We start from the raw sequence: 26,011 nt of genomic DNA, 5'->3' as shown, positions 1-26,011 counted from the left end.
GGATATTGATCATATATTGTAGGTTGATCGACTGCTTAGTTAGATTCGAATCATGCATGTAGTTTCGGAAAAATTAGTTGTTGTAATGACTAGTAATAACTAAAAGTTGAAGTAGTTAATATTGATTAATAGGTAGTTGATAAATAGATAGGTAATTGAATCTTTACATCATAGTTAAATAATAAAATCATTCTATGTGGTTTCAAGAATGAAATGAAATAAAATTAATTCTATGTTAAGCATTAAATATTTTAATTAATTGGATCAACCTACTCATATAGTCATATTTAGCCTTGAATGACTATATAAGTATTTGTCTCGCATAAATTATATTACTCACGTTGTTGTTTATGTTTCTATATTCTAGGTAGACTTGTGTTGTGCCCTCAAGAGAAGAGAATAACAATGAAAAAGAATTAGTAATAAGAATTAGTTTAATAAATTAGAGGGGCCAATCCAAAGAAAAAATAGGGTCAAATTCCAAATATAAATGAACATATATCTCCATTCAACCAACCGTCGTATTGTCCTTTTTAATTTAATTATGCAACTTCACGTGACCTTCTACATCATACGAATATCATGGTCTGTGATCTTTGATTCTTTCTTTTTCTAATTAATCATACCCCATTTGATTTGGAGTTTATAGATTATAAATTATTTGAGCCAATCAAGCCAAGTATTGAGTCCTATTGTGTATCCAAACCTCTAATATATGGGCCTCCTATCTCATATAATTAACCGAATCCAAAGCTCTTAAATTGTTGGTATAGTAAATTTATTTTTCCATATGTCTAATACAACATTACCCTAAAAATTTGAAAATTGAAAACGGTTCCCATTCTCTATTATAATTTGTAAAATAGTGGTGTATGAGATGTCTTACTGACATGATGATCAATCATGCTTTAACCATAACTATGTGCATATCTGCATATTATACGCCGCGTCAGTTCTTTATTGAAATATGTTAATAATTTTAATGACTAGTCCAATATCGATCCACTATTATTCTTAACGTACTTTAGCCTAATTCGAGCCTGTTCTCATTGACTGAAATGAGCTGAGTTGAGCTGAACTGAACTGAATATTTTATCAGAGAAGAAAATTAGGACTGAACTAAACTTATTAGAGCTGAACTGAACTAAACTGAAAATAATCTTACGAGAACAGGCTCTTCATTTTGATTCTTATAAAACATTTATAACCCGTCATGATCCCTACAATAACACGATTTAACCCATATATAGCTCTTCTTCAATTAGTTTATAGCTAATATATTTCATTCCTTTTACACAACTTTTCTAAATTCTCCCCTTGCTTATTGTCATCAACCAAAACAACACACCATATAAACATACTATATATAGTTTTATATATTATGGTCATATATAGTATGCTCCACAAGTCCACAAATTATAAAGTTATTGTCAAACACTATATGTAAGTGTAGCAATGGCCATGTGCTAACTTTCAAAAGAATCAACTATTAACACCAAAAGATTGTGAATTTATGATGCATGCGTCCAAATTTCATGCAAAAATTCAATCACAATCTTTACTTCTTTTTGACTTTAACCCAACATTAGTGATTTTAACGCGTTTCTTCTTCACTTTTTGGCAAACATTCTCATGAAAGTTCAGCTGTGAAACTATAATCGATTATTATATCAATTACCTTACCAAAATTTTAATTATAATGTTTCTTAATTATACTTAGGACTATAAAAAGGATGGGGGCCATTGTTTGAATTGCTTTTTTACCCTTTTCTTAGCTACCAATAATTATTGATTTTTAACTGAAACGCTGGTGAATTCTTTTAGCTTTTCATAGATTATCTTGATTATTATTGTTAGCCCGATCCTAGAAAATACTATGAGTAGAACTAATCATGAGTTGTTTTGTGTTGGAGTACGATTTTTCTTAACGTGTAAGTTTGTAGTTTTGTACGTACTCTTAAAGTGAATGAGAACTAACTTAGGGCCTGTTTTTTTTCAGATTATTTTCAGTTCAGTTTAATTCAGTTTTTAATTTCCTTCTCTCATAAAATATTTAGTTCAGTTCAGTTGAGTTCAACTCTAATAAGTTCAGTTCAGTTCAGTCAATCAGAACATACCTTAGTTGGTTAAATAGTGAGGGGTAGTATTCAAGACATGCATGTCAAATTCCGTTTACATCATTTTCTGATGTAGTATATTTTGCACAATGGGAAGAAGGGTCCATGCTGCATCTACATTTAAGACTTTCATGCGAGAGACTTGGTAGAATACAAAACCAATCACAGACTTAAACTATCATCTTAAATTTTTAGATAAGCTGGTTTTTTGACATGATATCAAATACACCAGTTAGCAGATTTGTATGTTCTATCCTAATCTATAATATTTTGGTTTGATCCAAATTGATATTGCATAGTTCATCAATTAAGGTAAAAAGAAAAAATTCGATCAATAATAACATTTTTGGTCTTCAATAAATCATTGCATAAAATTGATAAAAGGTACTTGTATAGTTTGTTTCTATATATGATTATGGTGATAGCTGTCAAAGCTGGAAAAAATGGTCCAATTCCATCATTTTTTCTCCTCTCGCCCGATTTGCTCATATTATAGCTACATAATTTTCATACAACTAGTAATTTGATTGCCTAGATTATACCAACATTGTTCCACCACAACATTTACATGGTTTATTGTTAATGAGTGAGTTGGATTCATCATGTTTTATTTAATTTTGTTCTAATCCCTCTATTCCTCTAATTCAGATAAAAGTTAAAAATCACATCGTGTTGATATAGTTAAATTAAGGCACTTTTGAATTTGTTGATTTAAGATCAAAAGATATTAACTAAGGTGGCTTATATTTTGATGGATTGAATGAAGTAACAACATGATACAAATATTAAAGTATTAAACAACCAAGGATTCAAATTATAAGAACAATTCTTCTTCAACATGTATAACTATCCTCTTGAGACTTTTGGGACACACAAAGGATGATACATGCCAACATGGACGCCTGAACGGATGTGTGCACATCTTGTGCTAACGAGCAAGCACACATTCGTATATGGCCTTCACACGGAAGGGAGACATCATCCTTAACACTTTTTAAGACAATTAATAATTTGCTACAAAAACAATGGCTACATTATGATTTTAAACACAAGAACAAAAACCCTATCATACCTATTTACAAGATTTTTTTATTATATAGGCCTGTTCTGATTTACCGAATTGAGCTGAACTCAATTGAACTGAATATTTTGTGGGAGGAGGAAATTAGAAATTGAACTGAACTTAAGCTGAAGAGAACAGACCCTTAATCATTAGTCAATTGATACATATAAATAAATCTATCTACAAGCGAAGTCCAATATACATACAAGAGTAAATCCAAGTATCGTTATTTGACTAATCATCAATTTCCATTCTACACTCGGGTATTATTATATGGAATAGTCGCAAACAGTGACCGTAATAGTCGCAACAAAAAAAAATAAACGCAAAAAGGAGACCCCTCCACGTTCGATTTTTCCTGTCTGGCGCGTTTTTTCAATTACTCCTATCTTTAAAGTCTAATTAAAAACCCTAACTACCATCTTTCTCTCTCTTTCTTACTTCACTCTCACTCACTCTTACTTCCACTCACCTCCACTGAATCATTCTGCCTTCTTTCAACCAATAGTATCACCAAATTTCTGGGTTTTTATCTACCAACATAAATAACTACTGGGTACATTCAGATTTTATCTAATTGTTCCATTTTTATTTTATTTTTTGCAATTTCTGGGTCTGATTCCTTTCTTTGGATTAATGTGAGTAAAAAGATCTTATCTTTTTTCTATTTCCTGTACTTTTATCTACACTTTTGTGGGGTTTGTTTGTGGTTTTAGTGGAGTACTGTTGAATGTGAATGTATAATCTTTCGAGAATTATAAAGGACAGTGATGTAGACGGGATTTAATCCTCAACCTGAATGTGGATGTGAAGTTGGGTGTTTTGGATTCCTTTCTTGAATGTGTGTGTTACATTGGACTGCATTTTATAAACTTACAAATAAAAGAAAGCAGGCAACTTTCCCTTTTTGTAATACCCACTTTTGCTTTAATTTTAATTTGTTTAATTCCTTGAGTGTAAATTTTGTAGACTTAATTATCTAGATCTTGTGAAAAATCTGATTGTCAGAATCTGTGTAAGTGTATGATTGATGTAATTATATTTTTATCAATTTTTTAGTTGATAAATGAATATTTTTATCCTGCCAATAGAATTAGTTTATGTTTATGTATGGTATAAGTTTCAAGTTGAGTGTTACTTTAACACCCTTTCAGTGTATTGTACTAAGATTTGAGTAATTTCTTGAATAGATAAAGGGGATGAGCTGCTGATCAACTTTGATGGCTACTGTAAAAATGAAGGGCATTTCAATTGGATTTTTAGTGGTAGTGTTGGTTGCCCACTTGGCTTTCCTAAATGCAGAGATTTACATAGTGACACTTGAGGAAGATCCAGTAGTGAGTTACCGAGGTGGCGTGAACGGATTCGAAGCCACTGCTTCTGAGACTGATGAGAAGATTGATGTTACTAGGTAAATTTGCTCATTTGATTCTGGTGAATTTGTCAATTTCTATGCTGTAGGCTGTAGGTTTAAGGCTTATGGAAATATATGTTATGTTATCTTGACCTATGGTGAAGGGCTGAACTGCTGAAGGCATAAAGCTAGGGTGTTTATCCTTTGTATGATTGTATTTGCCTGTTTGTTAGAGGAAATTTTCTTGTATTATTAGCCAAAAATGTGCCAAATTGTCTAAAATGTCATGAATCCACTTCAGATTAAATGAAGCTTTTAGTCAATAGATGGATTACATTGGTATTGGAATGAGACCAATTATACTGCTTTGGTATGTTGATGTAATGAGTATATTGCTCTGGTACAGTAAAGGACATGGTCCTTGGCAAGGTCCATTGATCCAATTGTTGAAGGATTTCTCTGAATTATTGGCTCACCTCAAAAATGAGGTTTCTGGGGAATTTGAGTGAGATTTTGCTTAGAAGTTGATTAAGAGTATGATTTAATCCACCCCGTGTAAAGGAGGACTATCATAGAGGATAGTATGATGTAACTTTTGGGATTTTGGGAGCCGATTAAAGATGGACTCTTTTAGTGAAGAATCAAAAGCAAACAAAACCGAACAAAGAAACATAAACCTTGGATGAATACGTCTCTCCAAGCATTAGGCTTGAGCTTCATTCACTCACCATCTTTCTTTAGTAGCTATATTACAACCTTAGATAAGGACTACTGAGGCTAATTTAAGAGAAGAAGTACACAAAATAAGCTTAAGGTTTTGGTTGATTGTAATCAGTTGTAGTACATGTGTGATACCCTGGCCGGGGGGGTTGGGGGGGGGGGGGGGGTTGTTAAATTTATTAGTGACAGTCTAACAGTTTTTACTGACATGCTGGAGGGATGTGTTAGGGCAACATAGGTGATCATGTTGAGTTTGTGGCAGCATACCAAGTGCTTTTGGTTGGCAAAAAGACTCAAGTCATAGATATAATGAGTATTTTTGCTCAATCAATTGACGCTTATGATAAAATGTTCTCAGTAATGTTAAATGACTTTCTTGCTGGCAATCATGAACGTTTAATATGCCATTATATTCTTAGTATGATATTTTTTTTTAGTATATACTATATAGGTCACAGTATTGAAGGTTTACTTGTATATCTTGTTTCTTGGGTTTATTTCAGTGAGGCTGTCATATCATATGCTCACCACTTAGAAAAAAGACATGATATGCTTCTTGGGTTACTGTTCAAAGGTGGTACTTACACCAAGTTATACAGCTATCGGCACCTTATTAATGGTTTTGCAGTTCATACATCACCCGAGCAGGTGAAATTTTATGTTTTGTTTAATACGAAGTACATATATTGATGCTAGTTCATGTTTGTTTCTTCTTACTTATGCAACCACAATTTTTAGTAGGTAGAAACCCTTAGAAGAGCCCCTGGTGTGAAATCAGTAGAAAGAGATTGGAAGGTGAAGAGGCTTACAACACATACACCAGAGTTTCTGGGGCTTCCAACTGAGGTATGGCCAACTGGAGGTGGGCACGATAAGGCAGGAGAAGACATTGTAATCGGATTTGTGGACTCGGGAATATTTCCTTCACATCCGAGCTTTGCAGCGCATGATTCAGAACGATATGGACCTGTTCCTAAGTATACAGGGAAATGTGAAGTTGATCCTGCTACAAAGAAGAGTTTCTGTAATGGCAAGATTATTGGTGCTCAGCATTTTGCAAAAGCTGCAATAGCAGCTGGAGCATTCAATCCTTCTGTTGATCATGCTTCTCCTCTTGATGGTGATGGACATGGAAGGTCAGAACCATATACTTTGATGGGCTCCTTATTGCTAGCTTTTTTTGATTCAACTATCTGATGATATATAAAGATAAGGAAAACATATGAAATGTATACCTTTCTAGAGTTTAGTTATGTTTTTTATACATGAATTGGTATTAAAGGGAAGGAGGTGACAATAAATTCATCTGTATAATTTTTTTTTTTACTTTTTCATTTCCTTCCAAAACAGCAGATTTTGGTTGAAACTTGAAAAGAATGTGAAAATCTTTTTCTTCTCTCCGTTTTATGTAAAGGCCTTCATCAATTCGTCATTAGTAAACCAAACTAAGGAATCATTTTTATTCCTACCATTCAAATCAAACAACCCACCCTCATTCCTTCATTTCTTTTTTAAGCACCTTTAAAAATCAAACAAGATGTTAATTGAAAGTTGCTGTATATCAGATTTGTTTACATTTTTTTCTTGTATATTACTTTGGCAGAAATAAGGAGATTGCATCTTTTGTTTGATTGCCCCTCTATTGTCCATTAAATTCAATTTGGAAAATGATTTTGATGGAATCTGTTACTGTGAACTCTATATTCATGCAGCCACACAGCTTCTATTGCTGCTGGAAACAATGGAGTTCCTGTCAGAATGCATAGATATGAATTTGGAAAAGCAAGTGGCATGGCTCCTCGTGCCAGGTAAGAATTACAGACCTTTCTGCTTATGGCTGGCTGTTACATTCTACTGGAGTTGGGAAACATAACATTTTCTATATTGCTGCAGAATTGCTGTTTACAAGGCGCTTTACCCACTTTTTGGAGGATTTGTTGCAGATGTGATGGCCGCAATCGACCACGTAATTAACATTAATTTTGAACATTTTGCTGATATAGAATTGGTTTTGCGCATACACAGTCAATATTGTGGGTTATGCCAGAGTCTTTCAGTTTGAGTGGTTATAATTCTTCCCTGGGTTTTGGACGAAGTTCAGTGAGACTTCTGCAGTATCTTGTTGAAATAGAGAGTATAAATGTATTGTCCAGGACACCAAGGCTCTGTTCTCCTTAACTCGTCGAAATAAGTTTTCAACAAAAATAAGTAAAGCAATGAGTCTGGGTAAAGCAAAAGTTCAGCAAAAATAAGCCAAGTTCGTTTTTTTTTTTTTTTAATTTTTTTTTTTTTTTTATATAACCAGGAGAATGGAACCTTAATACATAGTACTTAATCCGTTCTTTGAAATATGCAACATGTCCCTATTAAAAGTTTCATAACTATTGCCATGTTTCCTTATTTGCTCATCATTTCTCACTATCTCATCCTCATCACAAATGTCCTCCAGTCCCTCCAGTTATTTATCTCAATCCCTCTTTTCATCACATAGGCTCCTAAAATATTTTGTCCCTAACATTTTGCAATTATAAAAGAATAGAGGAAATGTATATATATATTTTTTTACATGTTTAGGTGGTGTTTCTTTTATGTGTTGTTTATAGGGGAAGAATAGGAGCGAATGTTAGTTACTTGTGATCTGTTCTTTTCACACACACACACACACACAAAAAGTCTGGAGGTTGAATTGATTCTGTTGGATGCTTCAAGCTGTCTTTAAACTGATTACTTAAGCTACTTAATAGATTGTGTTTTTAATTATTATTCTTGAACTCACAGTTGATATTTCACAGGCTGTTCAAGATGGTGTTGATATCATAAATCTTTCAGTTGGGCCAAATAGTCCGCCAGCAGAAACAAAAACAACCTTTCTGAATCCTTTTGATGCTGCACTTCTTTCAGCTGTTAAGGCAGGCATCTTTGTTGCCCAGGCAGCTGGAAATGGGGGTCCTTTTCCTAAGACTGTTTTGTCTTACAGTCCATGGATAACATCTGTTGCAGCTGCAATTGATGATCGAAGATATAAAAATCACTTTTTCTTGGGAAATGGAAAAGTTCTGGCTGGAATAGGACTTTCACGTAAGTTTTATGCCTACCCTTCTGTTATATACTACCTCCGTTTCATATTATGTGCAACAAAGGCCTTGATACGGACACCTAAACAAATATTGTTTGTGAGTGTAAAATGGAGAGCAAAAGATATAGATGCATGTGTTGATGCAAAATGGATTTTATTAAGATGTAAAAATTATCTATATGTCATTTTTTTTCTCTCCTTGGTCTGAAGTCTAAACTCATATCAATCTGATGCAAGTATTTTGCTCCCCTTGCAGCTGCCACTCATTTCAACAAATCTTACACCCTTGTTTCAGCAAATGATGCATTGCTAGATACATCTGTTATGAGATTCAGTCCTTCAGATTGTCAGAGGCCTGAAGTTATGAACAGAAAATTGGTGGAGGGAAAGATTCTTCTCTGTGGCTATTCTTTCAATTTTGTTGTTGGTAGTGCATCAATCAAGAGAGTTTCTGAGACAGCCAAGAGCCTTGGTGCTGCTGGTTTTGTACTTGCTGTGGAAAGTGTTACTCCCGGGACAAAGTTTGATCCTGTCCCTAGCAGTATACCTGGCATTGTTGTGACTGATGTCAGCAAGTCTCTGGTAACCTTCCTGAGATCTTTTTCCATCCATTATGTGAATGAGTCTTAAGTAGAAATGACATTTAGTTAATTTTGACAATAATGATAATTTCATTTGGCTATTGGGTAGTGGATATTTTAATAAAATTCCTAGTAAACTATATGTGTATAATTGTTTTTTACAGTTTTAATAACTATATAAAGGCAAGAGTATTCTTTTTTGTTTTGGCTAGAAAACTTGTTGACATAAATACTTGTGCTAGATGTGGCAATTATTCCCCAATGACATCGTCTAATACTTTTACAATTGTACATTACAATAGTCTTTAGTTTCTGCAAAGCTGTGGTGAATTTTGGCTTCCAAAGTCTACAAGATGTTAATGCAATGCATTCTAATTTCTGGACCTCTGTTGTTCAGGAGCTCATAGATTATTATAATGTCTCTACTCCACGGGATTGGACTGGACGAGTTAAGAGCTTTGAAGCAAAAGGCCATATTGGAAATGGGTTAAAGGCTACCCTCCACAAATCGGCCCCGCAGGTGGCATTATTTTCTGCAAGGGGTCCCAATATAAAAGACTACAGCTTCCGAGATGCAGATCTTTTGAAGCCTGACATTTTGGCTCCTGGAGCTCTCATATGGGGAGCTTGGTCTCCAACTGGAACTGACGAACCCAACTACGCAGGTATGACTGTCATTTTATGACAAGTTCAGTTAGGGGTTAATTTTCTCATCTGATGGAAGTTGGAAGCATCCAAGGTTCTGAATTTCTTGATTCTTAACTGAAGTATAGAACCAACTTTATACTAAGTAAAATGCTATTGTTGTTCAACCTTGTTATCCCATTTTTCCCCTCCCCAGAATATAAGGCACATAAACCACTACAATTATGTACATACAAATAAGCAATGAAGGCGCATTAAATTTTGAACCCGATACCTAACCAGAAACTTCCTCAACACAAAGACCTCTTCTGTTGCTGCATGTGTCATTATGAGGCACACACTTGTTATATTAAGAAAGATTGGTTGGTAGAGAATTGTTTAGAGGCTAATTTTACCCTCCTAGCAGGGGAAGCATTTGCCATGATTTCTGGAACAAGTATGGCTGCTCCACATATTGCTGGGATTGCTGCTCTCATAAAGCAAAAGCACCCTACCTGGAGCCCGGCAGCTATTAAATCAGCTTTGATGACTACAACGACGACAATCAATAGAGCTGGGGTACCACTTCAAGCTCAGCAGTACACTGGATCGTCTGAGGAGATGACCTTGGTACCTGCAACACCATTTGATTATGGAAGTGGGCATGTAGATCCCCGAGCAGCTCTAGATCCAGGACTAGTTTTTGATGCAGGTCTGTGCTTATGTTATCTTTTGAAAGCATGCATTATTGTCAGTGTTTATGTGAATTCTTGTTTATTGCTGTTAACAATCAGTACATTTGAAACAAAATACAAAGTACTTTGTCTTTGCTTGCTGGAAAAAATAATAAGAACCAAAAATTAGAATTAGCATCATATTTCTAAACAAAACACCCCTTGTTTATGTCAATATACATTAAGCCTCTCCTTGTTATCAAGAATCTCAACCTTTTGTTTAACGTATAACTTTGGTTTCTCTTGCCCCTCAGTGGCTTTCTCATTTCTTCTTAATACTTCGTATTTTTTTGTGTTGATATTATACTCTTTTAATTGATCACTTAACTTTCATAGTTTCATGTCTTTTCAAACTGAATTCACAGGTTATTCAGATTACTTGGGGTTCTTATGCACCACACCAGGAATCAACCCTCATGAAATAAGGAACTTCACAAAATCACCTTGTAATTTTACCATGGGACATCCATCAAACCTTAACACACCGTCAATAGCAATCTCACACCTTGTCAGGACCCAAACTGTCACAAGAACTGTTACTAACGTTGCTGAGGAAGAAACATACAAAATCACAGCTAGGATGGGACCATCAATTGCCATTGAGGTAAACCCTCCTGCCATGACTTTACTTCCAGGGGCATCTCGGAAATTTTCAGTGTCTTTGACAGTGCGTTCAGTGACTGGATCCTACACCTTTGGCCAAATTGTCTTAAAAGGAAGCCGAGGGCATAAGGTTAGTATCCCAGTAGTAGCTATGGGTTTCAAGCGATAGGTTAGGGATGCTTGTCGTTATAGCATGAACTTATAACTTACGGTATTCTTTATGACTTGGTAATAAGCGAGAAGACAAGGTGTTTTGAGAATGCTATATATGAATATTGAAGAGGTTTTATAGGTGGGAAACTCACTCGTTTTCTTCCTAGGTGAAGTTTTTTTTTTACTTCTTTTTGGTGGCTAATTTTTGTTGTAATATGCTGTTGTATTAGTCTTTAGGTTAATCATAGTATAGATTCAGCTTGACCTCTTCTTCTGGTCATTTTCGTTGTAAAGAAGCTAGTGAAGCAGTGGTAATGGGGGGAAAGAGAAGGCAAGAGCAAAAAAAAGTATTGTAAGTTACATGATCAGTTGTAATATTATGAATATTTTGAATATTAAAACATAATTTAAAGCTTCCATAATAAACAGGGCTTTAATTGTATGTATACATGCATGTTAATTTCACTATCCCCTACAATTTTACAGTTAGCTTTTTCGTGGTCTGTTTACTTTGTATTTTTGGTAGTTGTACTGAGATGAATCTAAGTTCTAGATGACCATGCTTACCTTTATGCATAGACGTATAGTATACATAATCAACATTGATCAAAGTTGATCATATGAATAGAATCATAAATCAATGTGGAAATACTAGAAAGAACGGTAAAGGTATTGAATTGTTGTAGATTAAATTTGTGAAATAGACGCGATTTATTCTATATGATCACTTTCTCTCTGATTTCATTCACATTATGCTATGCTCATAGTATAATAAGTAAATGAGAAAAGTAGGGAACTTTGGAAGGTCACAAGGCCGCAACCCTAGTAAGGATCCCACCCATGGTTGCTTCCTGGATAGGCAAGAAAGCGAATAAATATAACTTAAAATTTCTCATCACTTGGTACATTTTCCTAGCAATTAAAATTCTTCATCTATTTAATGTATTGGTTAGCAAGTTTTTCCACTTTCTAGTGTAAGTTTTTAGTGACTTAGCACTCCTTGTGCGTTTAACAACTCTTTAAATTACAATATGTGGTTTTGATGTAATATGTGATTACTTTGAGAGTTTAAGATAATTAAAACTCCACTATGTGATGAGATTATTTTGTCCCAAAATTCCTGCTTTATTAGGGCCTCTTCAGCTAATTTTCAGTTCAGTTCAGTTCAGCTCCAATAAATTCAGCCCAGTTCAGTTCAGTTCAGTCCAGTTCAGTTCTTAATTTTCTTCTTTCATAAAATATTCAGTTCAGCTCCAATAAGTTCAGTTCAGTTCAGTCAATTAGAACGGGCCCTTAGTATAAATTTATACACAAAAAATTGCTTCAGGGGAGGATCAAGACACTAATAGGTTGCTTCTTGGAGAGCCAAGAGATTAAATTTTTCCCAAGAAAAGTGCATTAAACTGTGGTGGTTGGTTGAGTATGTGGACATCTTAGCCTAGACAACATCAAAGTAAGCAATCACAAGAGCACGCTACAAGTACTACTTGGTAAAATTAAGAATTGGCCATAATCTAGTGTCACCTACAAATACCCGAATATTCTTTTTACAGTATGAAGGTGCAGTGATTACTGATTAGTTAGGGAGCATGCACAAATTACGACATTAGTAACACTGTAATAGATAGTTACTTTAACGGATTAAACCTTATTTTGACTGAATTGTCATTGTATTCGTTTTTAAAAATTACGTAATGTTCATTGATTATAATTAGTTTGACGGATTAAAATTATTGTTTTTTTTTTTTTATTTTTATTTATTTTAAGGTGAAGAGAACATAGCCTAAAAGTAAAAATGATGTAACCAAATATTGATGAATAAATTAAAATGTTTTTCCTAGGCCATTTGCTTGATTATTGATTATTATGTCTAGTTATTTCCAAAAGCTTTAGTTTTTGACATTTAAAGCATAGTGGAGGATGATGAAATCACTCTAATACTCTTACTAGGGTTCTTCTTACTTGAACTTAAGGCCCACTAATCAAATAAAAACATAATACCAATGAAATTTTTAAATATACACCCAGTACATCATATGAATTTGAATGCGTAGACCATTACAAAAGGTCTAACAACCAATGAATATTCGCATCAGCTGTTGTAGTGACTAGTGATAACTATTTTGACATCAAATTTTTTTTTTAAAAAATCAAATCTATTTATAAATGTTGTGTCATAGAGTATAGGGTCTGTTCACATTTATTGAACTGAGTTGAACTGAATTGATTGGAGCTGAACTGAACTGAGCTGAAATGAATATTTTATGAGAGAAGGAAATTAGGAGCTGAACTGAACTAGTTGAAATGAATATTTTATGAGAGAAGGAAATTAGGAGCTGAACTGAACTGATTGGAGATGAACTCAACTGAATTGCACTGAACTGAAATTAAGTAAATGTATACAGGCCCTAAGTCTAGTGTTCGAATCTCATCAAGGGATTTGTTTGAGGGATTGTCTCATCTCACAATTCTTAGTTCTTACCATAAAAAGAGCATTCAATTTCATTATAAAAATTATTTAAATTTCCAAAATAATCCAACAATATCCACCCAATAACAATAAAGAATCAAAATTATTATTTACACATGGCAATAAAATCAATTAAAATATCCATATGTGTCCATATAGATAACTCTTACATATCACAAAATCAAAAACACATGAGTAATGTATCAAAAAAAAAAAAAAAAACCATGAGTAACGAATTATTGATCAAATAATATCGCAATTATATGAACATCCATAAAAATCTTCACACATAAATTTCTAGAGAAACTTTTAAACTTTTCAAAAAGTGTGATGTGAACATATATATTTATTATTATTATTATTATTATTATTATTATTTTTTTTTTTTTTAAAAAAAAAAAAATACTTATTCCCTTAAAAAGCGGCTTAGACACAATAATATAAATAAGATGATTAAGACCACATAATGAAATAATCCTACTTATTACTCCTAATCTCCTTTCTCTTTCTCTCTCTTTTATATATATACACAACAATTCGTGCAACAACTCCACCTCCAATAATTTCATTTCACTACCAAAAAAAGCCAACAAAATTACATTAATAATATTAATCTTGCTTATTAAAAATTATAATCCACCCTCCTTAATTAATTAACGCATCAAAAGCTCTTAATTTCGACACCTCCAAAAAACTCCTCCAGTTTTTCCTCGTTCATCTTTCCTCATGGTACGTTTCTCTCTAACTTCTTGCTTAAATTACAATTTGCGCATATATTTGTATATGTAATATCATTTGATATAATTCTACAAGTTTTTATGTTATAATTGTTCCTTTGATTTTGGTTATGTTCGATTCGATCTTGCGATTTATGCATTGATGCATAAAGTCATTGATTTAATTCGAAAGGGTGTTCATTCACATTATTGTTCGTCTAATTTTATTTTCTTATAAATCGAATCAAATAGAATAGCACAGTGTTGTTGATACGTAATAAAAAGTTATTTTTTAAGGGTTCGAGAATATGATGTGCTAACTGAATTTTTGAGGAAGGTCAAAAGAAACTTTGTTAAGAAAGCTTCAACCAATCATGTTAAATTGATTAATTCGAATTTTGAAAGAATAACTTAGATCAAATGCAAGTTGTAACCTTTCATTATACTCTTACGGGGAACGCGGTCTTGTACTTTTCGAACACATTTTTTTATTTATAATGTCTAACTTATAATACGAGTATTATGATGAATAATTATATTAGAAGCTATTATAAAAATACTAATCATGCAACCGTCCACTATCATGAAATTCATGATAATTCATGATACATTAAAATTTGAAAGTAGGTAAATAGGTAATGTATTTGTCAAAAAAATAAAGTAGGTAATGTAATAGTGTAATACATTTGTTTTATTGAAATTTTAAATCGATTTTATTTTAATTTTTTGAACAATTTGTAGAGTTGAAAATTAAGTTGATTTTCTCCGACTACAATCTAAATTATCTAAATAGAGAAAAAAATATGGCGTGTTTTTTTTTTTTTTTTTTTTTTATTATTATTTTTTTATAGGGGCAATCAAATTAATATTTTGGAAATGTTAGAATTATAATCTTATTATTAGTGATAGTCCTGTATTATAGATGAATGTGATAAATTCCTACCATTATTTGATTTTTTCTATATAATACAAATTACATTTCCTTTTAAATTCGTTTGAGTGATAATATCACACTCTTTATGTTCCTTATTGGCAAAGTTTGATTGTGTTCACACTACTTTCTTAAGTGTTCATGCATTCTATTCCGTACTTTAAATTACTTAGAACATAAACGTGTCATTATTTAGTTGCAATTGCAAATGTCCGCTATGAATCACCCCACCGACTCACCTTGTGCTCCCAAGTCCCAACTTTACTAACGCTCAATTTCAGCCTAGCCAAAAAGAGCCCACTTTCTTTATTACGAGTAATTTTTGTTATGAAATGGGCATTTGTAGATGTCAACTAATTTAGTTAGTAAAATGTTAAATGGTGGATATCTAAAATATACTTTCGAAGTAAAATCTACTCTTGTCTACATCACAACTTTGTGGTCTATACGACTATACACAATTACTATGTGTGTTGAATGAATAATTTGATTAATTCGTTCACTTACTATCCAATTAAAATGAGTACTCTGTATTAAAGAATGTGTAACTTAAGGAAGGACACCCTGTTATTGAAAGATAGATGGTTGGATCTTGGATGTCTCTATGACCTAAAGTAACTTTTCTTTTTAAGGGTAAAGTATGAAGCTGCAATTATTAATCTTAATTGTATATGTTATGCATTTTAATCAATGGTCAAACTTATGTAGACATAAAATTTGGCATTCAGAGATATAAGTCCTTATATGTTGAATTATGTATGTACAGGTCCAAGAAGTGAAGAATGAGAACAAGAGGGAGGTCACTTTGACATATCCACTCTCTCTAGATGGAATTTCCAAGAATGATTACAAGCCTCCCAACGTTCTTCAAATGGTTTTTAGTCTACTCAATAATGTTAGACCTGAAGCTGATCTTACTCGTTTTCAGGTTTGTTTGTAACATGTACATATAACATACCTAAGAAATTTTATTGATTGAATTTATATATAAGACTTAGGGCTTGTTCTCTTCGAGCCTATTCTGATTTACTGAGCTGAATTGACGTAAACTGAATAGAGCTGAAATGAATTGTTTATGAGAGAAGGAAATTAAGAGTTGAACTGAACTAATTGGAGCTGAACTAAACTAAATAGACCCTTCAACTTAATTTCATTTCAATTCAGTTCAGTTTAGGTCCAATCAGTTCAGTTCCTAATTTCCTTCTCCCATAAACAATTCATTTAAGCTCTATTCAATTCAGTTCATTTCAACTCAAACCACTTCAGTTCAGTAAATCAAAACATGACCTTAAATAATTAGCTTATATAGATATAAATGTTCAAAGTTTAAAACGTGTTTTTATTGAATAAAATTTATTATGTCTCAAAATTAAATTTAAAACTCTCAATAATATAATCATAATATATGTGTGTGTGTTTTTTTTCCTTTGCAGCTACCTCCATTGTTTAACTTGCCAAAATCACACCTACAATGCTATGGAGAGTCAGTGTATTGTGTGAACAAGGACATGTTAAGCAAGTGTGCCAACGGAGAGACCGCGGTTGATCGGATGATCTCCGTGGTTGCATGGAGCATCTCAACCATTCGCCCGTTAATGTTTGGGGTTGCTCCTTACAACCCCATTCTTGGTGAGACTCATCATGCGTCTAGAGGCACCCTTAATGTCCTACTTGAACAGGTATGCAATATGCATCTATATCTATCTTTTCATTTTTTTTTTTTTGGAATGATAAAAAATTAGAGTGTTGGAAGTTGTTGAGAAAATATATACCAAAAGTGCAAGTGCACCATAGAATCAATTTCTTTTATTCCAATAAATATTTTGTCTGAAACCGTCACTGCTAAGTCAAATGTACCAAAATTCAGTAACAAATGAATTTATAGAATTGGAATTATATAGAATTTGTTTCAAAACAATAAAACAATTGATTTCAACTAAGATAATTTAATTAAATTTATATTTATATTTATATTTTTTATATGTAGGTTTCTCACCACCCCCCAGTATCAGCATTGCATGCAACTGATGAGACCAACGGTGTCGAACTCATTTGGTGTCAACATGCTGTTCCCAAGTTTCAGGGTATTAATTTTATTTCTTAAAATTCCGTTCTAAAAAATTAGATAAAAATTGTTTGCTTCATATATTATACTACGCGTAAGTATTAATCAATATTTCACGCTGAAGTTAAGGTAGTGGAGTAGTAACATTGCTCCAAATGGAACTTATTTGAGGAATTTCTTTATTCCCACCTGAAGTGTTCCTCTTCTTCTTACCATTAAAAAAAAATACATTATATTCAGCGTTAAAAGTAATAAGATGAAGAGAACATAGCTTCAACCCTTTAGCAAATACGAATTATATTTCCTATTCACCCCCAAATACTTAAGTAAGCTTTCTCGGACACATAATCAATAGATTATGAAATGAACACATATAAAAAATCATGAACATAAATTATTTGACAATTACATTTAAGCACATAGTTTTGAACAATTTTTAGATTGAATGTTCATGAATTTTAAACTAAAGGCTTATTCATGATCAGAATGCATATCATGGTTTCGAGTGAACCCCGAGTCCATGATATATTAATTGCTTGAGGTAAAAATAACAAACGAATGATGATAGGCCCAAAATAACCATGATGATGGGCCATAATGGGCCACTATTGGGTTTAACTGATTGGTTATTGTTCTTATCATAAAAAAGGCTAATAAATCACTGATTGGTTATTGTTCTTATCATAAAAAAGGCTAATAAATCACATAATTAGTTTTTTTTTGGTTTGTATTTCAGTCTTATTTGTTGTTAAATTTTTGTGTAGGAGCTACCATAGAAACAGTGGTGCATGGGAGAAGGAAGCTAAATCTTGTAAAAAAGGGAGAAAGTTATGTGATGAATGCTCCAAAATTGTTGATAAGATTATTGCCAAAGCTTGGTGTTGATTGGGTTGGAAATGTGAAAATCAAATGTCAAGAAACTAGTCTTGAAGTTGAACTATCCTTCAAAAGTGGTACATTCTTAGGTTTTGGAGGCAGTAGATCAGTCAAAGGAAAGATCATCGATTCATCTACTTTCAAGACTTTATATGAAATTCATGGCCAATGGGACAGGTAATTGCGTTTTTCTCAAGTATTTAATTTGTTGTTCAAATTTACATCAATTAATTTCGTTAAAATATTGGTCTTTATAAGTATTGGTATGTACATGAATTATCCAGGATTGGCCTTTTATGAAGTTGGTAGGCCGAATCACCTAATTGTAAAATTTATATATATTCAGGGTTGTAAATATAACGGACACCTTAGATGGAAAAACTAAAGTCCTATATGATGCTAGAGAGGTTATTTCTGCACTTCCGGCCTTAACTCTAAGGGATCCAGAGGTATTCATATTTTCGACGAATTTCTTAATGTTGTCTTAACTCTAAACTCTATACTTCATTGTCTTCTTACATTAATTTGTGATATTAATAATTTAGCACATAATTTTCAGGGAGTGTGGCAAAGTGAATCAGGGGTAGTATGGGGAGAAGTGAGTAAAGGAATTTTAAGCAAAGAGTGGGACAAAGCAAGAGAAGCAAAGAGAACAGTTGAAGAGAGAGAAAGAGAACTCTTAAAACAAAGGAAATCAATGGGTGAAGATTGGTTTCCAAAGCATTTTGATTTATCTTACTCCCCTGAATTTGGTTGGGAATGCACTCCTAAAGAAAAGACCATTCCACCTGCTCCTATTATTTTCCCAATTTAATTTAACCTTTTCTTTTTATTTTTTGGATAATGTTAATTATTAAATGTAGTGGTAATTTTAATTTACTCAAGTACTGTATATTTATGTTAGAGCTAGTGTATCCTAAACAATAAAAAAATGTTAGAGCTAGTATAAGTTTAAAAGACAAGTTAAAAAAAATTAGAGTTGAAGTGGATGCATGTATCCATTATATTTATATCAAAAAATATATGAAGTGTTTAGGAAATTCGAGCACGTATCGTGTTATAATAAATTTCTAATTCTTTTTTTTCAGTTTTAAAATTTATCGAACGGGTTATAAGTGGATAACGAAAAGTGAATTACGTTAAATTGCTCTTGAGTCTTGCCTCACCAATTGGATATGATTCATAATAAGCAATTGGATATGATTCATAACAAGCAAACACACACACAAAGCTTCAACACGACGTTTGTATAGACACTATAGAGGAATTAAACTAGTGAAAACAAACTACTTGGCCGTGTGGTCTGAGGTACATGTATGTGAACTCTTGTGTCGTAAGATAACTATACGATTGTCTCATTTGTGTACTATATACGACCGCGTAGGTTATATTTTTAAGAATACTGTGTGTTAGCCTTTTTTCTATGACGAATATTAGAATTATACTTGGGAAACACTTAATTAGACCACTTTCTTAAACCATTAAGTAATTAAGACTCCTTGTATTATTTTCTTTGTTCTTTCTCAATTATAGATAAGAGAAGCTCTCGAATCACCCACTTGTAGATGTAACTCTAATTGACCGAACCACGTAAATCCATGTGTTTTCTTTGTTTATTTACCCTTTTATTGCTTCCTCATTCCTATGTTCAATTGATGTATTCCACGTTAATCAAATACAACATCACTAGCCTATTTCTTAAACCCAAGTTTACTAAATAAATCTCAATTTCTCTTTGGTAACAATTAAAATTTCTTTGTTGCAATGGATTTGAATCCTGATCTGTCCCAATAACATCCCACTTTAGAAGGATTAAGTAGAAGATCAAGGCATTGATAAATACTATGATGTACGAAGTTTTTAGTGACAGTGAGAATAAATCGATTATGAGCTTCAACCAAAAATCTTTAGATAGAGGGGTAGTTCGCATAGTATATATATTTGTTCCTCCATGATTGGTCTCCTCCTAACCATGACAAACTTCTGAACATGAATTGAATGAAGGAAATGGGCAATGTATGTGTCATGTGTGGACGGATCACATTAGTTTCTTGTATGATTGATGGAGTTATTGCTAGTACAACCATGAACTACTACTTATTTCTCAAAACCATTAAGGCAGCATAAACATTCAACCCCATTAAGGTAGCTAGTTTACAAGTTTTGTACTTCTTTCTATCTCACCTCATCTTATCGACCGATCGTAATGGTACGTAACTCTTTCACTCTCTATTTATGCGGTTTTTTTTTTTTTATTTTTTTTTATTTTTTTTTATTTTTTTTTTTTAAAGAAGCCGAAATACGAGCTAGTGCAATGATTTAGGGACAAAGTGTACATGAGTACATACGATCCGAGAAGACTATATATTTAGAGCTTTGATGCTTTGTACACTATTGTGTGTTCAAACCTTCTAAATTCAAGGGGTTTGGCAATATATTTATTTCTTAGCTTAAATTTTCTTTCACTTTTACATATGTTGTTTCTCTTCTTTTGTGCATAATTAAAGCTTAATATCCTCTTTATTTCCTACTATGATTTGTATAAAAAGATTACAATTGGTATTTGATTGATGATATTTGTAGGTTTGATGGAAATCCATAATTATCTTAAAATATCTTCCAATATTAAATGTTTTGGTTCTTGGCACACTAGCAAGTAGCCAAGTATAGGTTTTCACTTTATGTTCAGAAAAAAAAATTAACTTAGTTTTAAAATTAATATGATTACCCAAGTTCAATTTTACTACGGAATACTAAAATAAGTTGTAACAACGTCTAATACAAATACAGATAAATGAATATGGATCTTGCTAACGAGCGTCGCGGGGCGTTAGATAAGGAATAATTATATTAGCTGAAAGAGTATCAAGTTAGGAATGCATGACAAAATCACGCGTCGTTCGATGTAATTAATGTTAGTTTTACTCTATTATTTCCACTTTTAATTCTCTTGTTTAATGCCTGGGGGGTGCTCATTAACTGAATTGGATGCTCCCAATCTCCCATGCATAATACTATCGTCATCGGCTACACTTATTAATTACGACCACGTTGCACAGACATTCAATTGATTGACCATGTAAATTAGCTATCAACATTCAATGTTCAACTAGATATGCTTTACAAGGTAGCTTCAATTGGCAATTGCGCATTTTACATCTCCACTTATGGTCAAACAACTTTACCTCACTATGCAACGTTTCATTTATTTGGTTACTTTCACCAAACATAAATTTTAACTTAATATGTGCTCTAGTAACCTGATTTACATTTATCTGAATTTCTTAGGACTTACATTATAAGAATTTCATGTTAACTTAAAGCGTGTTCTATTCATCAAATTTTCACTTAATAGGCCTTGTATATGGAATAATTTTCAATATATAGTTGCTCATGATATGTATGTATATATAGGTTCATGATTTGAAGATTGAGAACAATAAGGATGTCATATTAACATCTCCGCTCTCTTTAGAAGGGATTTCATCGGACATTAATTACAAGGCTCCTAATATTCTTCAATTGATATTCAGTCTCTTCAAGAATATTAGACCTGGGGCTGATCTTACTCGTTTCAATGTAAGGTTTTATTTACTTTCATTAAATAATTCATCACTTGAATAAGTAATTAGGAAAATTCATTGTGTAAATTTTCAGCTACCTCCCTTGTTTAATTTTCCAAAATCACAACTACAATGCTATGGAGAATTAGTCATTGTGTAAATTTCCCTTGTTTAATTTTCAGCTACCTCCCTTGTGTAAATTTCCCTTGTTTAATTTCTCATCATGCATCTAGAGGCACCCTCAACGTCCTAGTTGAACAAGTACGTACGTACGTGATTTACTAATTTAATTTAATCTTTTGCACTCCGTATATATATGACTATATGTTATACCATATTTTGTTGCCCCTTGTTTGTAGGTTTCTCATCACCCGCCAGTAACAGCATTGCATGGAACTGACGAGGCCAACAATATTGAACTCATTTGGTGCCAACATGCTGTTCCTAAGTTCTATGGTATTCTAATTGCTCCTTTAATATATATGCTAATGTACATTTTATTTTCCTAATTAATCACTCAACTATTAGAGTCATGGCCGTTTCTGAGGTTTTGGGGGCCCAAGGGCGAAAAAATAAATTGGCCTACTTTATGTAATTTTTTTTTTTAATATTGGAGAATTTTTTTTTTTTTTCATTATTACTTTGATTTGAACAAATAATCTTTCTTCAAAAAAAAAAAAAAAAAAAAAAAAATTTCAATAAATAATCTAGTTTTGACTACTGTTTAAAAAAAAAACCCTTATAATAATTAAACTATATACAATGCCAACAATGGTAAAATATAATGTACTTCTACAACTATATGTTATGATAAGGACATAACGTTATGATCGATTCTCTCTTGCGAATGAAATTGATCTTGTTCATAATCTATAACCATTATATTTTATTTTATTTTTTGACATATTTTATTATAATAGCAAAGATAATAGAAACAAGAATTTAAGCTGTAATTATAATTTTACAAAAATAGTTAAATGAAAAATAACAAGAATTTAGGCTACAATTATAAATAAACAAAGAAATAAAAAGTTCCTTAAAAAAAAAAGAAAGATGGTTACATAAAGTGGTTTATATATAGTTTTTAAAAAGTGGTTTATATATAGTTGTATACATCAATATATAGTATTTTAAGGAAGGAAAAAAAAAAAAAAAAAAAAAGAGCAAAATGTGGCTAATGGTAATCGACCTGCAGATCAAGAAACAAACTTTTACCTTTAATATTTACCCTAACCACCAAGCTGCACAAACAAACATGATGACAAATGTATCTCTAAATGTATATCAATAATTTTACTGAACTTAAAAGCTGAAAAATGGGCCCTCCCCATCCGTGGGCCCTGGGCGGTTGCCCCGGCTGCCCTGGGTCAGATACGGGCCTGATTAGAGTATATATGTTGTATGATTAATTATAGATTGTTTATTTGAACTAATTAACACAAAACTATTAGAGCACATGCGTGCTCACCTTTTTAATTGGTAGCGATTTTAGTATGCAAAAATTGACGCTAGTAATTAGGGTCTTTTCTCTTCAGCTTAATTTCAGTTCTATTCAGTTCACTTCAGCTGTAATCAGTTCAATTCAGTTCAGTTCAGCTCTTAATTTCCTTCTGTCATAAACAATTCATTTAAGCTCTATTCAGTTCAGTTCAGCTCTTAATTTCTTTCTCTCATAAACAATTCATTTCAGCTCTATTCAGTCCAGTTCAACTCAGTTTAGTAAATCAGAACATGCCCTTAGTCAAACTAGCTAATACAACTAACCAAGTCAACTAACTAGGTCGGTTTTGGACTAATTTATTTTCTTCATTGTAATTTTTTTTTTAATTTTTTTTTATAAAGAAAACCTCTTCTTTGTTATTAGTTGTTCTCTAATAACTATTTAATCTCTTTAATATAGGAACTGTGATAGAAGGAGTGACCCATGGAAAGAGGAGGCTAAATCTATTAGAAAAGGGAGAAAGTTATGTGATGAACTCTCCATCACTACAATTTAGATTATTACCAAAACCAGGTGCTTCTTGGGTAGGAAATATTAAGATTAAATGCCAAGAAACAAGTCTTGAAGCTGAATTATACTTCAAAAGTGCTTCCTTTATGGGAATAGGAGGAGGCAATGGGGCTATCAAAGGCAAAATCTTTGATTCGTCCAAGAAATTATTCAAAATTCATGGCCAATGGGACAGGTACCCGTAATTAATTTGTTAAAAAATTTACCTTATGTAAGCTATTATCGACATTAGACTTCATATTTAATCTACTAGCATGAGTAATTCAGTATGTGATTTTCAATTTTGAACGGAGGCAATTTTATAGTTAATTTTTTTTTTTTTTGAGGAAATAGTTTAAATTTATTATTATCGTTGATATTTTCATAATATTAAATCATTAGCATAATTTAAATACGCCAATAATTTTAAATCTATTGCTTTAGGAGTGTTTATATAAAGGATCTTACGGATGGAACAACCAAAGTCCTATACAATCCAAAAGAGGTTGTTTCTGCCCTTCCCACCCCAATTCTAAGGGACCCTAATAAGGTACGTATACCACATTTGTTGCATTCTTAGTTACCTCCTACTTTCTCTTGAGATTAATTGGGTAGGCAAATTTGTAGTACGTCATGCCTTTTTTTTTCCCCTGCATCTATTTAGTACTCGTATAAAGTAAAGAGAACACGACCTAAGTTGGTGGAAGTCATGTGTAAGGAACACTGCTAAATATAACACCTAGTAACAATCGATAATCCTAATAATCATGATAAAAAAAAACACATTGCTGTTGAAAATTTGATATTGTGAATACTGCTTTCAAATATTTTACCAACTGAACTAGTTTTGTTGTAATGACGTGATTATTCTAATGATTATTCATTCATTTATAAATTATAATTAAAGGGGGTGTGGCAAAGTGAATCGGCAACAGTATGGGCAGAAGTGAGTAAAGGTAATCTAAGCAAAGAGTGGGATAAAGCAAGAGAGGCAAAGAGAACAGTTGAAGAGAAGGAAAGAGAACTCATGAAGCAAAGAAAATCAATGGGAGAAGATTGGATTCCCAAACACTTTGATTTGTCTTACACCACACATTCTGGTTGGGATTGCTCCCCTAAGGAAAAGATAGTTCCACCAGCTCCAATCATCTTCCCTATTTAAATTTCTACATTCTATTTCATCTGGTTCGAAATTAATAGTCACATTATACTTTTTAAAATTACTATAGCAAAGTAACACCGTGACAATTAACTATTTAAGGATTATATGCATCATGTAGACAAATTATCAATCAAATTTGTAATATTATTGCTTGATTGTATCAAAGGCGGCATAGATAGGAGTGTAAGTTTTTATTTGAAAGTTCATTCTTGCTCATCTGCAACTTGATTTATACTATATAGTGTAAGATTTTACCAAATCAGATCATCTTTCCAAATTCCTTCATTTTATTTCATTAGGTTCGAACTAATAGTTACATATATACTTAGCTTACATTACTAGTTTAGATTATTACAAAATAAAGGTGACATCGTGAGAATTAATTAATTAATTAATTAATTGAGAACAAAGGGTTATATATATGTATCATGTTGACATACAAATTCATAATAAATTAGTTAGATTTAATTGATGCAATGCATCTGAATTCTGATCCCAGCATCACACTATAGAAGGATTCACTGGAAGAGGTATAGCCGTATAGTAGATGCTACTATGATAAATATAGCATGCTTTTGTAGGGTACGACAAATTGTATAACCATTAATGAAGATAATAAATTACAAAGGGTAAGTTTTCACTTTAGATATACCAGTAATAACTTCAAATATCACAGAAGAAAGTCAAGAAACTAATGTGATCCACACATTGGCCATTTTACTTATTGCATTCAAATCAACTTCACAAGTTTGTACCGGTTAGGAGGAGACGAATCAATGAGGATTTTTGTCATTTATATAATCAAGTACTTGTACAAAATACTACCTCTGTCTTTAAAATTTGTAATCGAGCTATGATTATCGTCTCACGAAAACCTAACGTCAAAAAAAAAAAAAAAAAAAAAAAGATGGAGAGAATATTAAATTTATAGAATCTGGAACCATAAAAATCTAACATGATAACTAAACTGAATATACAGAATTCATTTCGGTCGGTAATGTTAATAATGAAATAGAAAAGAGTATTGATGAGTAAAATGGGTGATACCGTAGTAGGAAAGTGATTTCGAAGTATTACTTTACACGTAGTACTAGTGAGATGATTATTGATGAGCAACACTATTCCCATCCCCTTCGCCCTTAACGATAATAACCTCATTTTTAATATATGCTTAATTAAACAATTTGAATGTAAATGATTTCGAAGATAATTA

At 32.4% G+C, this 26,011-nt stretch overlaps 2 protein-coding genes and 1 pseudogene across 5 annotated transcripts; all 3 read left to right on the top strand.

The window, feature by feature from the left end:
• Nucleotides 1-3,585: 3,585 nt before the first annotated feature.
• LOC145611507 (subtilisin-like protease SBT2.5) lies at nucleotides 3,586-11,451 on the top strand. Of its 4 annotated transcripts, none has more exons than XM_081666842.1 (11): nucleotides 3,586-3,736; nucleotides 4,371-4,591; nucleotides 5,758-5,902; nucleotides 5,996-6,390; nucleotides 6,967-7,062; nucleotides 7,148-7,220; nucleotides 8,047-8,332; nucleotides 8,587-8,912; nucleotides 9,309-9,576; nucleotides 9,963-10,247; nucleotides 10,635-11,451. In XM_081666842.1, exons 2-11 carry the CDS (start codon nucleotides 4,401-4,403, stop codon nucleotides 11,039-11,041), a joined length of 2,472 nt encoding a protein of 823 aa, XP_081522968.1. In that variant the 5' UTR covers nucleotides 3,586-3,736; nucleotides 4,371-4,400; the 3' UTR covers nucleotides 11,042-11,451. The 4 variants fall into 4 exon arrangements, with proteins under 4 accessions (XP_081522968.1, XP_081522967.1, XP_081522970.1 ...); XM_081666841.1 differs by having other exon boundaries at nucleotides 3,603-3,818; XM_081666844.1 differs by lacking the exon at nucleotides 3,586-3,736 and adding an exon at nucleotides 3,969-4,089.
• A 4,445-nt stretch (nucleotides 11,452-15,896) lies between these two features.
• On the top strand, nucleotides 15,897-18,994 carry LOC145612231 (oxysterol-binding protein-related protein 4C-like). The gene is made up of 6 exons (XM_081667610.1): nucleotides 15,897-16,070; nucleotides 16,576-16,821; nucleotides 17,130-17,226; nucleotides 17,972-18,260; nucleotides 18,430-18,532; nucleotides 18,643-18,994. Exons 1-6 carry the CDS (start codon nucleotides 15,897-15,899, stop codon nucleotides 18,895-18,897), a joined length of 1,164 nt encoding a protein of 387 aa, XP_081523736.1. The 3' UTR covers nucleotides 18,898-18,994.
• Nucleotides 18,995-20,090: 1,096 nt separating this feature from the next.
• LOC145612679 (oxysterol-binding protein-related protein 4B-like) lies at nucleotides 20,091-24,798 on the top strand (annotated as a pseudogene).
• Nucleotides 24,799-26,011: the final 1,213 nt, after the last annotated feature.

The sequence above is a fragment of the Chenopodium album genome, chromosome 24 (genome assembly GCF_948465745.1).
Source record: "Chenopodium album chromosome 24, dcCheAlbu1.1, whole genome shotgun sequence".
Taxonomy (NCBI): Eukaryota; Viridiplantae; Streptophyta; class Magnoliopsida; order Caryophyllales; family Amaranthaceae; genus Chenopodium; species Chenopodium album.
This window is presented reverse-complemented; position numbering and strand designations above follow the sequence as displayed.

What these genes read in the sequence shown, in the direction of transcription:
- LOC145612231 (XM_081667610.1), top strand. Translation starts at nt 15,897, where the DNA reads ATGTATGTACAGGTCCAAGAAGTGAAGAATGAGAACAAGAGGGAGGTC. An exon ending in CTGATCTTACTCGTTTTCAG is followed by an intron (nt 16,071 to 16,575) that starts GTTTGTTTGTAA and finishes TTTCCTTTGCAG; the next exon opens with CTACCTCCATTGTTTAACTT. An exon ending in ATTCATGGCCAATGGGACAG is followed by an intron (nt 18,261 to 18,429) that starts GTAATTGCGTTT and finishes ATATATATTCAG; the next exon opens with GGTTGTAAATATAACGGACA.
- LOC145611507 (XM_081666842.1), top strand. Translation starts at nt 4,401, where the DNA reads ATGGCTACTGTAAAAATGAAGGGCATTTCAATTGGATTTTTAGTGGTA. An exon ending in GAGAAGATTGATGTTACTAG is followed by an intron (nt 4,592 to 5,757) that starts GTAAATTTGCTC and finishes GGTTTATTTCAG; the next exon opens with TGAGGCTGTCATATCATATG. An exon ending in CTGATGTCAGCAAGTCTCTG is followed by an intron (nt 8,913 to 9,308) that starts GTAACCTTCCTG and finishes TCTGTTGTTCAG; the next exon opens with GAGCTCATAGATTATTATAA.